This window comes from Nelumbo nucifera, chromosome 7, assembly GCF_055504915.1.
Source record: "Nelumbo nucifera cultivar China Antique chromosome 7, China Antique-T2T, whole genome shotgun sequence".
Lineage (NCBI taxonomy): Eukaryota > Viridiplantae > Streptophyta > Magnoliopsida > Proteales > Nelumbonaceae > Nelumbo > Nelumbo nucifera.
In genome coordinates, this window is record NC_142655.1 from 6,611,603 (window position 1) to 6,625,975 (window position 14,373).

General features: G+C 37.3%; 1 protein-coding gene across 1 annotated transcript in view; it reads left to right on the forward strand.

Moving 5' to 3' along the window:
* Positions 1-14,373, forward strand: part of LOC104597374 (insulin-degrading enzyme-like 1, peroxisomal) — a 111,631-nt gene that overhangs the window by 36,695 nt on the left and 60,563 nt on the right. Inside the window, exons 3-10 of the mRNA XM_088891984.1 lie at positions 7,288-7,355; positions 7,814-7,905; positions 7,999-8,072; positions 8,169-8,212; positions 10,046-10,097; positions 12,963-13,085; positions 13,183-13,295; positions 13,459-13,621. Coding sequence (XP_088748110.1) covers positions 7,288-7,355; positions 7,814-7,905; positions 7,999-8,072; positions 8,169-8,212; positions 10,046-10,097; positions 12,963-13,085; positions 13,183-13,295; positions 13,459-13,621 — 729 coding nt within the window. The remainder of the gene's footprint in view (positions 1-7,287; positions 7,356-7,813; positions 7,906-7,998; positions 8,073-8,168; positions 8,213-10,045; positions 10,098-12,962; positions 13,086-13,182; positions 13,296-13,458; positions 13,622-14,373) is intronic.

Below are 14,373 nucleotides of genomic sequence, written 5' to 3' on the forward strand. Positions count from 1 at the left end.
GTTAGAGTGACCAATGATGTAACTCTGTCTTTTGTTTTACATGTCCCTAGAGTTCATACCAACCTATTGTCTGTTAGTTCTTTGACAAAAAATTTGAATTGTTCCGTGACCTTTTTCTTGGTAATTGTGTTTTGCAAGATCTGGAGTCAAAGAAGATGATTGGGAGTGGTCGTGAGGTGAATGGAGTCTACCTTCTAGATGAGATTCCGAGACATCAGGGTCATCATGTTAGTAGCAGCAGTAGTAGTAGGTCAGAGTCGGTGAACCAGATTATGCTTTCGCACAATCACTTAGTACATCTTTCTCTTAGTTCTTTGAAATGTATTTTCTCAAAGTTGTTTGAATCTGTTCAGTTATCTACTTTGGAGTGTGAGAATTGTCGATTAAGAAAGCATTGTAAACAGTCTTTCAAACCAAGTAATAAAAGAAGTACTACTTTTAATATTGTTCACACTGATGTATGGGGGCCATATCATATCCCTTCCATGGGAGAGGATTCCGTTACTTTCTCTTGTTTGTGGATGATTATACACAATATTCTTGGATATATTTGATGAGATTACGTGATGAAGTTCCTAACTTGGTACGACAATTCCACCAGATTGTTCTTACATAATTTGGAGTGAGAACTAAGGCTTTTAGATCAGATAATGCCAGTGTACTTTGAGAAGGACCTGACCACATATCTCTTAGAACATGGTGTAGTTCATCAGAGCAGTTGTGCATATACACCGCAACAGAATGGAGTTTCTGAGTGGAAAAATAAGCACATTGTGGAGGTGGCAAGGAGTCTTATGGTGTGTGCTTCAGTTCTTGTGCAGTTTTGGGGAGATGCAGTTCTTACAGTTGTGCATTTGATTAACCGTGTTCCTTCACAGACTTGGGGTTTAAGGTGCCATTTAGTCTTCTTTTTCCAGATGGGGAGATATTTCATATACCTTTGAGGGTTTTTGGTTGTGTTTCCTTTGTTCACATTCTTGGCCCTCATCGCAAGAAATTGGATCCTAAGGCCAAGAAATGTGTTTTTCTTGGGTATGCTTAGAACCAAAAGGGGTATTGCTGTTATGACCTAGTGTCGAGGAGCAGATTTGTCACTATAGATGTTACCTTCTTTGAATCCACCTTCTTCTTGAGTGGTTCTCCTCAGGGGAGAGTTTTGGGGAGGAGAACTCACAATCTGTTCCTCTTCCTATTTCTTTGGTGCCTCCATCAGTTCAGCCAGTACCTCCATTAGTTCAGCCAACACCTGCATCAGCTCAACTAGCACCTACACCTCCAGTTTCATTACCTGAGCCACTACGGGCAGCCTCACAAAATTATCAACGCCGACAAATGATGGTCGACTCCACACACCCTCAACCCACACCACTCTCTATCAGTCCTTCTGAAACTCCAGATTCGGCAGATACAATTCCAGGTATTCGTCTTGAGCTTGAGCCTATTATGTTTTCTGTTGATAATGTTCTTGTCCCTAACACCATTGTTGCGGCTGATCCCACTGACCTTGATCTTCCCATTGCACTTTGTAAGGGGATGAAAAAGTGTACAGCCCATTGCATTTCACACCATCTTTCCTACAGTGCCTTATCACCCTCCTACCGTGCTTTTCTTTCTTCCCTGGATTCTGTGTCTATCCCCAGGAATGTTAATGAGGCTCTCTCCAAACTTGAGTGGAAAACAACCATGCAAGATGAGATGGATGCTTTGGTTAAAAACCAAACTTGGGAAATAGTTGATCTCCCCCCAAACAAGGGGACAATCGGATGTAGATGGGTATTTATAGTGAAGTATAAGGCCGATGGCAAGATAGAGAGGTACAAGGCAAGGTTGCTAGCAAAAGGGTAGACCTATGGTGTTGATTATTTAAAAACCTTTGCACCAGTAGCTAAGATGAGTTCAATTCATATCCTTTTATCTCTAGTAGCCACCTATTCATGGCCCTTGTTCCAACTTGATGTCAAAAATGCATTCCTCAATGGTGATTTACAACAAGAGGTATATATGGACATTCTAACAGGCTTTTGTGAAAATGTTGGTAAAGGAAAGGTGTGCAGACTCAGAAAATCTCTATATGGATTGAAACAGTCACCGAGGGCTTGGTTTGACAGGTTCAGAGGGGCACTCATTCGTTTTGGATACACAAACACAGCCTGATCACACCCTCTTTGTGAAGAGGAGAGATGCTTTGGTGTCAATTCTGATTGTGTATGTGGATGATATAGTGGTGACAGGAAATGATCTGGAGGAGATTGATGATCTCAAAAAATCATTGTAGTAAGAATTTGAGATCAAAGATCTTGGTGAGCTCAAATACTTCTTGGGGATTGAAGTTGCAAGATCCAAGCATGTGATCTTCATTTCACAGAGAAAGTATGTACTTGACCTACTACGGGAGACTGGGAAGCTAGGGACCAAACCAGTAGACACTCTTATTGATCCAAATCATAGAATTAATGGTGTGGATGGTGAGTTGGTAAAGGATGTGGGGAGATATCAAAGAATGGTGGGCCGATTGCTGTATTTGTGTATGACACGACCAAATATTTCTTATGCACCCCAGGTTCAGCACTGGGAAGCTATTGAGAGAATACTTGCATATCTGAAAAAGCACCCTGGCAGAGGCATTCTTTTCTCAAATCATGAGAATTTGAAGCTGGAATCCTATACAGATGCAGATTGGGCAAGATGCTTAGATGACAGGAGGTCATCATCAGGAGTGTGTACCTTTGTTGGTGGAAAGTTGATCTCCTGGAAGAGTAAGAAGCAAGCGATTGTGGCAAGGTATGCAGAGGCCGAGTATAGATCCATTACTCATGGTGTCTCAAAACTTCTTTGGGTTAGATCTCTTTTGAGTGAGATTGGGATGAAAGCAGAGGAACCTATGATGTTATACTGTGACAATTAGGCTGCAATCAATATTGCCCACAATCCAATTCAGCATGATAGGACAAAAGACATTGAAGTTGATAGACACTTTATAAGAGAAAGGGTGACGACCAGAGAAGTTTGTTTGCCTTATGTCTCTTCAATGTTGCAGTTGGCTGATGTTCTCACTAAAGGGGTGGTAAAGAACATGCTTGAACTTGATCTATGCAAGTTGGGAATGTGTTACAATTACTCCCAACTTAAGGGGGAGTGTTGAATATTAATCAGTTTTATGATGTTTTTCTAAGTAGATGTTTTATGTTGTTAGATAGGAGGTGGGGACCATAGTAGTTATGTGAGTCCAAATTTTATTATGTTTTTTGAGTGTTATATATGCTGTTTTATGTCTTGCCGCCCTCAAGGGCATAGTTGTCTTTGTACTGTTCTATTATTTTTAGTATAAATAATAAGTGAAGGGGGCGGCCAGATTATTGCTCTCTTTTGTTTTCAACTTCTCTTCTTCTCTTCTTCACCTTCTCTTTTCCTTCTCTCTTCAAGAAACTACTTTTCTTTCATATTTTTTAATTCAGCAGATTTCTACTCTTTTCTTATATATTTTGATTAATAGAAGCCGATGGCAAGGACTAGGAATTTTTTGTATTGGGCTTAAATGTAATGATTTAACTTTCTTGTATGGAAAGGTAACACCTTGTGCCTCTCTATGGGATGTCTGTAATGCACTAATGCTTACTTTTTATGGATTATTAAAAGTGATTTTTACTCGTAAAGAAATATAGAGAAGCCGATGGTAATGGTGCAATGCCCATTGGCATTGTAAGTCTTTTGAGTTCCTTTTTATTGGATGTCATGTTTTTGTTTCACCAGAAGGAGCTAGTGGTTTTAAAGTCACATAGGGATCACCATATTTTGTTTTTCATTGCTTATAGTCATGGCCTTAAGAGTTAAGGCTTATGTGGAGTTGACCTGTAAGATAAGGTTGCAGGATGCAACATTAGAAGGGATTCTTTGAAAAGATCACATCTTTTACCTTTAACATGTAAAAAGGGGAAATGAAAGGTATAGCGTTTGAAATCAGGGTTGGTCTTATTGAAAGAAGAAATAGAGGAGAAATCTCTTTAGGAAGCAAGAATATTTTCTACAATAATTGTTGACTGTAATGGAAACAGAAAAAAAATCTTTGCTTGCTCCTTAGCGGGAAAAATAGGATTCTCTCTACAAGACTTGTTGACTCTCTTATATGGATCCAAAAGCTAAAAGTTTCAACTTGATCTTTGAGTTTAAGTCCAAGTTGTATTTATAAAAAATGTAGAAACTTTTCAAAGTAGGACACTTTTATAAATCTCTAATTTTGCTAAAACCAAATATAAGAAACTAAAGAATGCTAAAAACAGTAAGTCGTGATTTTACCATAGATAGAAATTATGGGAATTACCATAATTAGCATTTTGGGGAGTTACTGTAAATAGTACATTCTAGAAGATTGAAAGTTAACTCTCTAATGGTTCTTGACAATAAAGCCGATTGAAAATAAGAGAGAAGAGAAGAAGAAGAAGAGAAGAAGAAAGAAGAGAAGAGGAGAGATTGGCAACAATGGAACAATACTGGTGGCGCCAGCATCTATTGATATTTATAGGGTGTCTAAATTAAAAGGGGGGAAAGACCCTTATGCCCCTGATGTAAGTGAAGTACAATAACAGAAAATAAAAAAGAATTTAATCCAACCAAACAGACCCTAACAAGACAGAAAATAATAAATGAAACATAAAATAAACTATTTTAACACTCCCCCTCAAGTTGGAGTATAGATGTCAATCATGCCCAACTTGTCGCACAAATCATTGTGCCGCACATGTTGAAGATCCTTGGTGAAGATGTCTACAAGCTGTTCCTCTGAGTTGACATATTGGAGTGCATATTTCTCCACTCACATGTTTTTCTCTAATAAAATGCTTATCCACTTCAATGTGTTTTGTCCTATCATGGAATACTGGATTAGTAGTAATATTGATAGCAGCTTTATTGTCACAATATAGTGACATGGGATTGTTGACTGCAAAGCCCAATTCACCTAATAGGTTTCTTATCCACATGATTTCAGCAACTCCACGAGACATAGCCCTGTATTCTGCCTCAGCACTAGATCTAGCCACCACACTTTGCTTCTTACTCCTCTAGGTGACCAAGTTACCTCCTATAATGGTATAATACCCACTGGTAGACTTTCGGTCATCGTCTGCCCGTGCCCTATCAGCATCAGTATATACTTCCACTTTTAAATGTCTATATTTTTGGAACAACAAACCAGCTCCTGGAAATTTCTTGAGGTATCTAAGGATTCTTGCTGCGGCTTCAAAGAGAGTTGTCCTAGGGTTGTGCATGAACTGACTAAGGACACCCACTGCATATGCAATATCAGGTCTGGTCATAGACAGATATAAGAGTCTCCATACAAGTCTCTGAAACTTCTTCACATCTTTCAAGAATTCTCCTTGATTGTCTCCTAGTTGATGGTTAGGTTCAATTGGTGAATCAATTGGTTTCACCCCTAGCTTGCCTGCATCTTCTAGAAGATCTAGTTCATATTTCCGTTGGGAAATAAAGATGCCCTTTTGAGAGCGGGTAACTTCAATTCCAAGGAAATAGCATAAGGGTCCTAGATCTTTTAGCTCAAATTGAGTGGCTAAGAATTTCTTCAGTTTTTGTATCACAACCTCTTAGTCTCCTGTTATCACTATGTCATCCACATACACAATTAAAGCTGCAATTTTCCCTTCACCTTTCTTCACAAACAAAGTGTGGTCTGACTGGCATTGTTGGAACCCCATCTGTTGAACTGCTAAGTGGAACTTACTAAACCAGGCCTGAGGTGATTGTTCCAACCCATACAAAGATTTTTTTAACTTGCACAGTTTTTGCTCACTGCCTTTGGCACAAAATCCTGGGGGTCAGGTCATGTACACTTCCTCTTCTAAGTCACCATTCAAGAAAACATTCTTAATGTCCAATTGGTGAAGTTCCCAGTCAAGATTTGCTGCTAATGAGAGAAGAACCCTGATAGAGTTCATCTTGGCTACTGGAGCAAGTGTCTCTGCATAGTCCACTCCATATACCTGTGTAAAACCTTTGGCCACCAGTCTGGCCTTGTACCTTTCAACTGTTCCATCAGCCCTGTGTTTCACTGTGAACACCCACTTGCACAAAGATTGCATAGTGGGTGACATAGATAGTGTGGTCCATTGGTCAATCTGTTAACTTTGACTTTGATCATGATTGCTGATAGCAGAACCTGAAAAACAATTATCTTGAAGCCTTTAGCTGGGGCATTTCCAAAGGTCGGATGAGCTGAAAATCTATAGATGTGTGCACTGTAAGTGTACTTTCATGAAATTTTAGTCAAATCAACCAATGTTTGACTGGCCAAAGTCACTACTTTTATGGTTGGTGGTGCATTCTGCAAGTCCACCATCTAACCCTTTTTCTTCAATTTCTTTCTTTGAGGTTTTTTGATAATCTCTTGTAACCACTTTCTCAATACTTGTGAATTTTTGAACATCAAAGCTTAAGGTTAGTAATACTTTTTTAATTCTGTGGCTTTTTGTCCCCCATCAAAAAGAAAACATAATTAAAAAAACAAAAATCCTCTCTTTTACTTAACTTTCATGAGGGGGAGCAAGTTCTAACAAAGACAAGATACCAAAAGGAACAGTTATGGGAGCTCGATCTTCAGGGCTGTTGAATCAGCTTGTGGTCATACCATTCCAAGGTGCATAATTTGGTTTGTTCACTTAAAATATGCTATTACTTAGTGAGCTTTATAGTCTTGATACACCTAGCACCTGGCATATCCAGTGTAGGTTATTTAACTTTCTTATCATTGTGGATTATCTGAAATTAGCTTTTTGTGAATTGTCTTATTTACAGATGATTTCATTTTCGTTCCTTATAATAAGTGATATGCATCTCTTTAAAATTTCACTGGAAATATTATCAGCGAGACATGCTTGGAATATTTTATATTTTAGTTTCATGCTATGTTGATAAATTTCTTGTTTATATTATTGCAATCCTTCTGCTGATGCATGATCAATCTTAAGTCTTAAATTTGAGTCACATATTTGGTGAGACGATAGTCTTATCCAGTGCTTTAGTCTCTGGCTTGCTATCTTAAGGTTTCTCCATTTTGTTTGAAACTCACTTACTTATATGATAGGTTGTAGTTGCTTGATGTTGTTTTCCATGCTTTTGTTTTTTCTATGTTATGAAAGGTTTAATTGTACCTTAACTTCATTTTTTAGATTTTCAATGAACTTTGGTAGCTGTACATAATTAGTGGTCTTGTTCGTCTATTATCTTTTTGAAGCCTTTCTTCTGATCCTAGTGTATTTTGTTGATATTTTGAAGAACATATGCTTTTCTATGCTAGTGAAAAGTATCCATTGGAAGACAGTTATTCGAAGTACATTACAGAGGTATTGCTACCATACCATAGTGGAGATACTTATTCAGATTTTCTTAGAAGTTTGCTTACTTTTGCTTTATGCTTCTTGCTCTCTCTCTCTCTCTCTCTCTTTTCCCCACTGTATATATATTATTTAATTCTACAGCTGATTTTTGTTGTCAAATTTTTAATGAACATTTTATTTTCTAGTAGCAAAAAGGAAGTGATTTAGACCCACTTTTAGATTCTTCTTTCATTGGCATTTGGCAATAACAAGATTTTATTAGAAAAGAAACAGATATAAATCTCCCAAATTACAGGTACAGCATTTTCATGTGCAGCTATAATTCTTTAAAAAAAATACTTGTCATTTTCTGGCGATTTTATTTTGCATTTTGTTGGTCCTTCAGCCCTTGCAAGGGTATCTTCTATGGTGTTTTTTTCTTATTGTTGTTCTGTTGTTGATGTGGTTATTTGGCCGATGCTCAGCACGGAGGTTCTACAAATGCTTTCACTTCTTCTGAACACACAAATTACTATTTCGATGTTAACACTGATTGTTTTGAAGAGGCTTTGGATAGGTAGGATGTTGTTCTTTCTTAGAACTAGTTTTGTTCTTTTTTCCTTCTAAAGTTTTCTAATCATGGCTTCTTTGCATGCATTGTATCATTCAGGTTTGCACAGTTCTTTATCAAACCACTAATGTCTCCTGATGCTACCATGAGGGAAATAAAAGCTGTTGATTCTGGTAAGTAGGTGCTATTTAGTGGTTTCTACACTAATATCACAATATATTCTAAATTGTTTTGAAGTAATCAGTTGTTTCCTTTTTCTTCTTGTCCAGAGAATCAGAAAAATTTGTTGTCTGATGCTTGGCGAATGAATCAGGTATGGATTGATTTAACACTTACTGCTTTTGCTGCCCTTTCCTGGGGAGATATATATGTACTTTATCCAAATACTGTACCAAATATTATTTAATGATTCTAAGCTGATGGAGACTTGTAAGATCAAGTGTTCTGCATGATTTGACACTTGTAAGAAGTAGCGAGAGTTGATGAAAATTTGTCATGTTTATTGGTTGGTTAATTTTTTCCTATAATACCTGGATACTAACACAAGGCCAAGGGTGCTGTATATGCTTGTAAGAGGGACTTCGTTATGAGTATTGCGTAGCCCTGGGGTTTATACACACATATACACACAAAGAGATATTCCTTTCTGATGAAGAAAAAAAAAACAATCAGAAATTGTAGCTAAGTATGGCTTCAATTTTTAACCAAATGAGCCTTGGGAGAAGGTTAATTGTAGATAAGTATAGCTTTCACGAGAATGGCTGGGATGGAGCTGACTCTAGTCAGCTGTATGGATGCTGTGTATGGAGAAAAATCTAAAAAGCATTTCCTTGCTTCATGTAAGAGTTAAATACAATCTTGTAGATAGGATTAGGCTGAGTTTTTGGAAGGACCCATGTGGTGGGGAGAGGCCTTTATGTGACCTATTTCCTGTCCTTTTCTTGATGGCAAGTGACAGAAATGCTTCAGTGGCAGATTCATATTCGATGGGGAGAATATTGCCTGGACACCATCTTTTAGGAGAAACTTTAATGATTGGGAGCCGTCTTGAGTAGCAGATCTATTGTATTCGCTTCAATCTCAAAGAATTACCCTACTAGCTCAACATTTAGATGCTGGAAACAGTCTAAGCCTGGCCTTTTCTGAGTAAAATCATGCTATCATGGAATGAGAACAACTGCTGTTTCGTCATTTTTATTGTTTCATCTTATTGGGGAAACTTCAATGATTGGGAGCTGTCTCAAGTGGCAGGTCTACTGTCTTTGTGTCATTCCCAAAGAGTTACCCTACAAGTTCAACATTCTAGGTGCTGGAAATGGTCTAAATCTGGCCTTTTCTGAGTAAAACCGTGCTATCATTGGAATGGGAACAACTGCTGTTTCATCTTTTCCTAGTAATGCCATTTGGAAGCCTGCTGTCCCCTCAAGGATTAGGTTTTTCACCTGGGTTGTGGCTTGGAGCTTTGGATAAATGCCTAACCAAACAATTGCTGTCAAGGAAGGGAGTAAACTTACTGGATACCCTTTGTCCCATGTTCATGGTGGAGAAAGAATCTCCCAGTCATCTATTTATTCACTGCAGATTCACTTACAAGGTATGGATATGCTTCCTATAGGCTTATCTCTTATCAGGGGTGCCTACAAGCCTCTGTTCAGGCCCTCATACATGGATGGAAGGTTGCTGCTATGGGTAGGGGGTAGGAAAGGGAGATACTTTTGGTCAAGGATTTTTGAGCCGAAATGCATTCTGGAGGTGAGTGATTAATGGCATAGACGAGGCCGAATCTCTAAGGAAATGGCTACATTTAAGGGAAGACAGAATTTTCTTCTTCCTTTTTGGTTGTGATTGTTTTTAACGGTCCTTGAATGTATGTGGATATGCACAACCTCATTGTACAGGAAGATCATTGTAATTTTGTTATACTTTTTAATACAAATATACTTTACATGTCAAAAACAATTATTGATTTTAGTGAAAGAATGAAGAAAACATTCCTGTTTGACATTCACATATGACTTGCACATAATGCATTGGCAGCCATATCAGAGGGCTTTCCTTGCCTTTTTTGACTCGCTTAGAGCATGCATGCATGGTCTAATTTCATGGGCTAATTTTTTCTTTCTGCTCCATTGATTATTTTTTACAGCTTCAGAGACATCTTTGTGCCGAAGCTCACCCATATCATAAATTCAGTACAGGTGTGAAAAAAAATTCTCTTTAACATAATCAATCTGTTCTTCTGGGATAACTAAGCTGCACTTTCTTGCTTCAGTATTTGTTTCGTTATGATTACTAAGTAACACTATGGCTTATATTTCTTTCTCTTCTTTTTCAGTGCCTCTCTTATTACTTAGGGCTCCTTAGTGGCTGTAGCTGAAGTTCAGTAGATTACTATATGTTTTATTTTTATCCACTAAAAGACAAAGCAATTAAGCCTTTCAGTTCAGCCCGTTGGACATATTGTATTTTTATGAAGAGAGTATTACTTATATATTCATTATGCAAGAGCATCCCTTTCAGATATTTACTTAACTTCCCCTGAAATATGGTCAATTTATGTAGGGGTTGTCAATGGGTTGGGTTTACCCAACAGAACTGAACCGACTATATCAGTTCTGGTTCCATATTCTCTTCCGTTGGGTTGATCCTGGTTCCATGTTTTTTGTCCCGATTGTTATTCGGTTGGGACCGGTTTTGGCTGTCCTGAACTGACTCAGACTCGAACTGATTATATATATAATATTATTAATTTTATTATATTTCAAACATAACAATAATGATGAGCCAGCTGGGACCTTTTTGGATTTCTCAGTACTCAGTCCAATGGACACATCCATCAAAAAAATACTCCTATTGACACTCAAAACAAGTTTATGCATTTCTTTTCAGACCCATCCTCAAAAAAGATGCAAAGGTAACATCTTTTCCCCTCCGACTCTTCATTTTCGTCTAAAAACATTTGAATGAACCCTACCCCTTTGTCTTCTTCCCCTTTTGACTCTTCATCCTTTGTCTTTTTCATTCTTCACTCACATCGGCAAGGTCGAGTTATTTTTTTGATTAATAAAGTGAAATTTTATTATTTATCAAAAAAATAGGTTGTGGTTGTTCACAGTGCCAGCAGTGAGGGATGTGCTTTGGTTGTTCACATCAGCTGAAATGGCAGGCAAGTGCAGCACTGCTGCAATAAACCAAGTTTAAAAACAAATTGCTTTGCATGTTTGCAGCTTTGCCATTTACCAAGAATAGCAATACTGCAATCCACTGTCAGAGGTTAGCAAAAATCAAGGGCCCCGTTTGGCGTGTCTCTCCGCGTAGTCTGCCGGCTATTTACAAGCTCGGCAGATGGCGATTCAGTCTTTTTTTGTTTGATTCGCGGTAGATCTAGCCGCCAAAAGCCGATGTGTCAGAAAGACGTGAGAAGCCCAAAACGATTTTCGGGAAGCTCCAAATGGAGATTTTGCATTTTTTTCTATTCGTCTTCGAGCGGAAAGACGTGCGAAAAGACACACCTTAGCCAAATGGGCTTCAGGCTGCTCAGGTCTTAATGCAAAAGCTCAATGCGTCTTTTGACTGTCAGAGCTACTAGACGATCTTCCCAAAAAGACTTGCCATACAGCCCAAGATTTTTCCATTATTGGTCTACTATGGAGAGGTTAGCAAAGATCCCTAGCCAGTGGTTGTAGACCAGAGTCAAGAAGGCAAGGTTGTGCCTAAATTCATGAATGGGTAAGATAGGTTGTGATTGAGAAAATACCAACCATTGAAATCTTCAACAATCTAGAATTGCAGAGGAAAGTTGTGGTCCATAGCTGAAGTAAAACAACCACATTAATCGGCAAGATAACATGATTGTAGTCTCATAGAGTTATATATAATCAGGTCTTGTTGGTTAAAACCCATTTATTCTTATTACTATTAGTAATCAGTTTGGTTCTGAGTATGTAACTATAGACCCTATAGGGTCTGGTCTGGGACCAGAACAGCAAATTTTCCTATTGGTTCAGGATGGTTCAACACTATCCTGAACCAGACCCAACCCATTGACAGCCCTAATTTGATGATAGGATTCTCTTGTTTATTTTTAGGCAACGTGTGAATGGTGAAATGAATGTTATTCTTCTAGTAAGTAATGCAATAAACCTTTAGCTGGAATACATGGGAAAATACCTAGAAATCAAATAATTTTGTTTTAGGTTTATTGTCCTAAAGTCGAATAAATCATAATAGAAATGAGGTGATGGAATTGCGGCATATAACTGCTATTCTTAGAAGCATGAAACATAAGGCTTTCTTCTTCATTTTCTATATTCTTCTGAATAATTATTATATAGCTTAGATTAATTTTTTATCTATTTCAAGAATATGCTTGATATGTTAAATAAAAAACGCAGGTACTTGGGAAGTTTACGGATACGAGTTCAAGAAGGACCACCCTATGCACCCACCACCCAAAGTAAACCACAAATAACTCCTACTAAAGGCAATTATACATGGAAGGACTGGAATCCATATTCATGGGATGGAATTGAGCTAATTTAGAAAGCCCCTTCATCCAAACAGGCCATCCCAATACCTTACCCAGAAAAGACAGTGTGCCACTTTTACCACAAATTGAAGAACAATCAACACTCCTACAACAAAAGACAGAAATCTGGAAAACTTGCAAGATGTTGTGAAAAGAACCATAGCCTTTTAAACCATGTGAAAGTCAAAAATCAGGCCAGCACGATAAAGAACATTGGTCATGACTAAATATGGTATACACTATCTGATAGTTACTTTTAATGGTAAACTTGAATTTTCTGATCCATTGGAGGCCTTGTGGGGACTGCTTGTTTTTGAAAAGATGTATTGGGTTATTATTGTTTTTCTTCCTAAAAGTTTGCTAATGGACCAAAGGCTGTCTCTTGAATACTGATTTAAAAAATTTTCTAATGGACATTAAAATCTTAACTATTCTCTCTCTCTCTCTCTCAATACAATGGAAACCCTACATAGCTATGGTTCTGAATATCCTTGACCTCCTATCATAGTTTAATGAAGATATGTTATGATTTTAGGAAGCTGGGATACTTTAGAAGTCCGCCCAAAAGCAAGAGGGCTAGATACTAGATGTGAGCTTATTAAATTCTATGAAGCGAACTATTCTGCCAACCTTATGCAGCTGGTTGTATATGGGAAAGGTCAGTTGTTATTTCTTTATGTCCAGGTGGTTTGACAAAACTAGTGATGTAGTGAACATAGTACCTACTAATTCTTCTTCACTATGGAAAATTCCAGAGAGCCTTGATAAAATTCAAAGTTTGGTGGAAAGCAAGTTTCAGGAAATTCAAAATACAAACCGAAGCTGTTTCAGTTTTCCTGGGCAGCCTTGCACACCTGAACATCTTCAGGTATTCATAGATTACAAAGAAACATGCTTAAATATAGACAAGTTTATCACTTTATTTATTGGTAGCTATTAATCTGTTCGGGTATTATTACCCATGGAAATAATAGTTCAATATTTTAACCTGTCTATTTCAATGTTGATTGTATTTCATTTTATGCATTCAGGTTCTTGTCAAAGCTGTCCCAATAAAGCAAGGTCACAAGCTGAGAATTATATGGCCTATAACTCCAAGTATTCATTATTATAAAGAAGGGCCATGTAGGTATCTTGGCCACCTTATTGGACATGAAGGAGAGGGATCTCTATTTTTCATCTTGAAAAAATTGGGTGAGTTGTATATATGTATTTCAATAGTCCTCTCGTTTCATCTTTTAAACCATTGATTCTCTTAGTTTACATTTTTTTATATGTATGGAGTTTCCTCTGTTAGAAATTTGATGTTTGAAATTTATATCGTAAATGTTCGGTAATATTGTTAGCTGAATCTTGATCTGATGTTATATTTTAGAACTTGGGTTAGTTATATGTTACATCTAATTAAAAGCTGGGGATATGGTCATGTTGCATCCTTTTTCATCATCCATGATACCCAGGTATAGATATTGGTATGGACACGGATATTGGAAATGGGGATATGACTTTCCATTTCCTAAAATCTGGAACACAAATATGGGTATGATTGCCCCATGAAATATGCTTGTTTTATGTTTCTATATCAAGATTTTGGAGCTACATATCTTGCCAAATTTAATTTGGTTTCTAACATAAAGATTTTTATAAAATTTAATTTCATTTCTAACATACAAAGATATTTTTATAGTATTGATTTATTAAAACATAACATTTTACATATTAGAAATGTTAATGCTAGAGTATATGTAGAAGTGTTCATGCAGTATACAATGTTGTATCAAGTACAAATTGTGTTTGACACTGGTGTGCTAGGCATGCACAGTTATTTGGTTATCATAGGTTATCATTCATGTATTCGATAAACAACTTTTGATACATTGGTGAGCTAGTTAATTTATGGAGCATAGGCTGATGCTTCTTCCATCATTTTTTCTGCAACAGTAAGT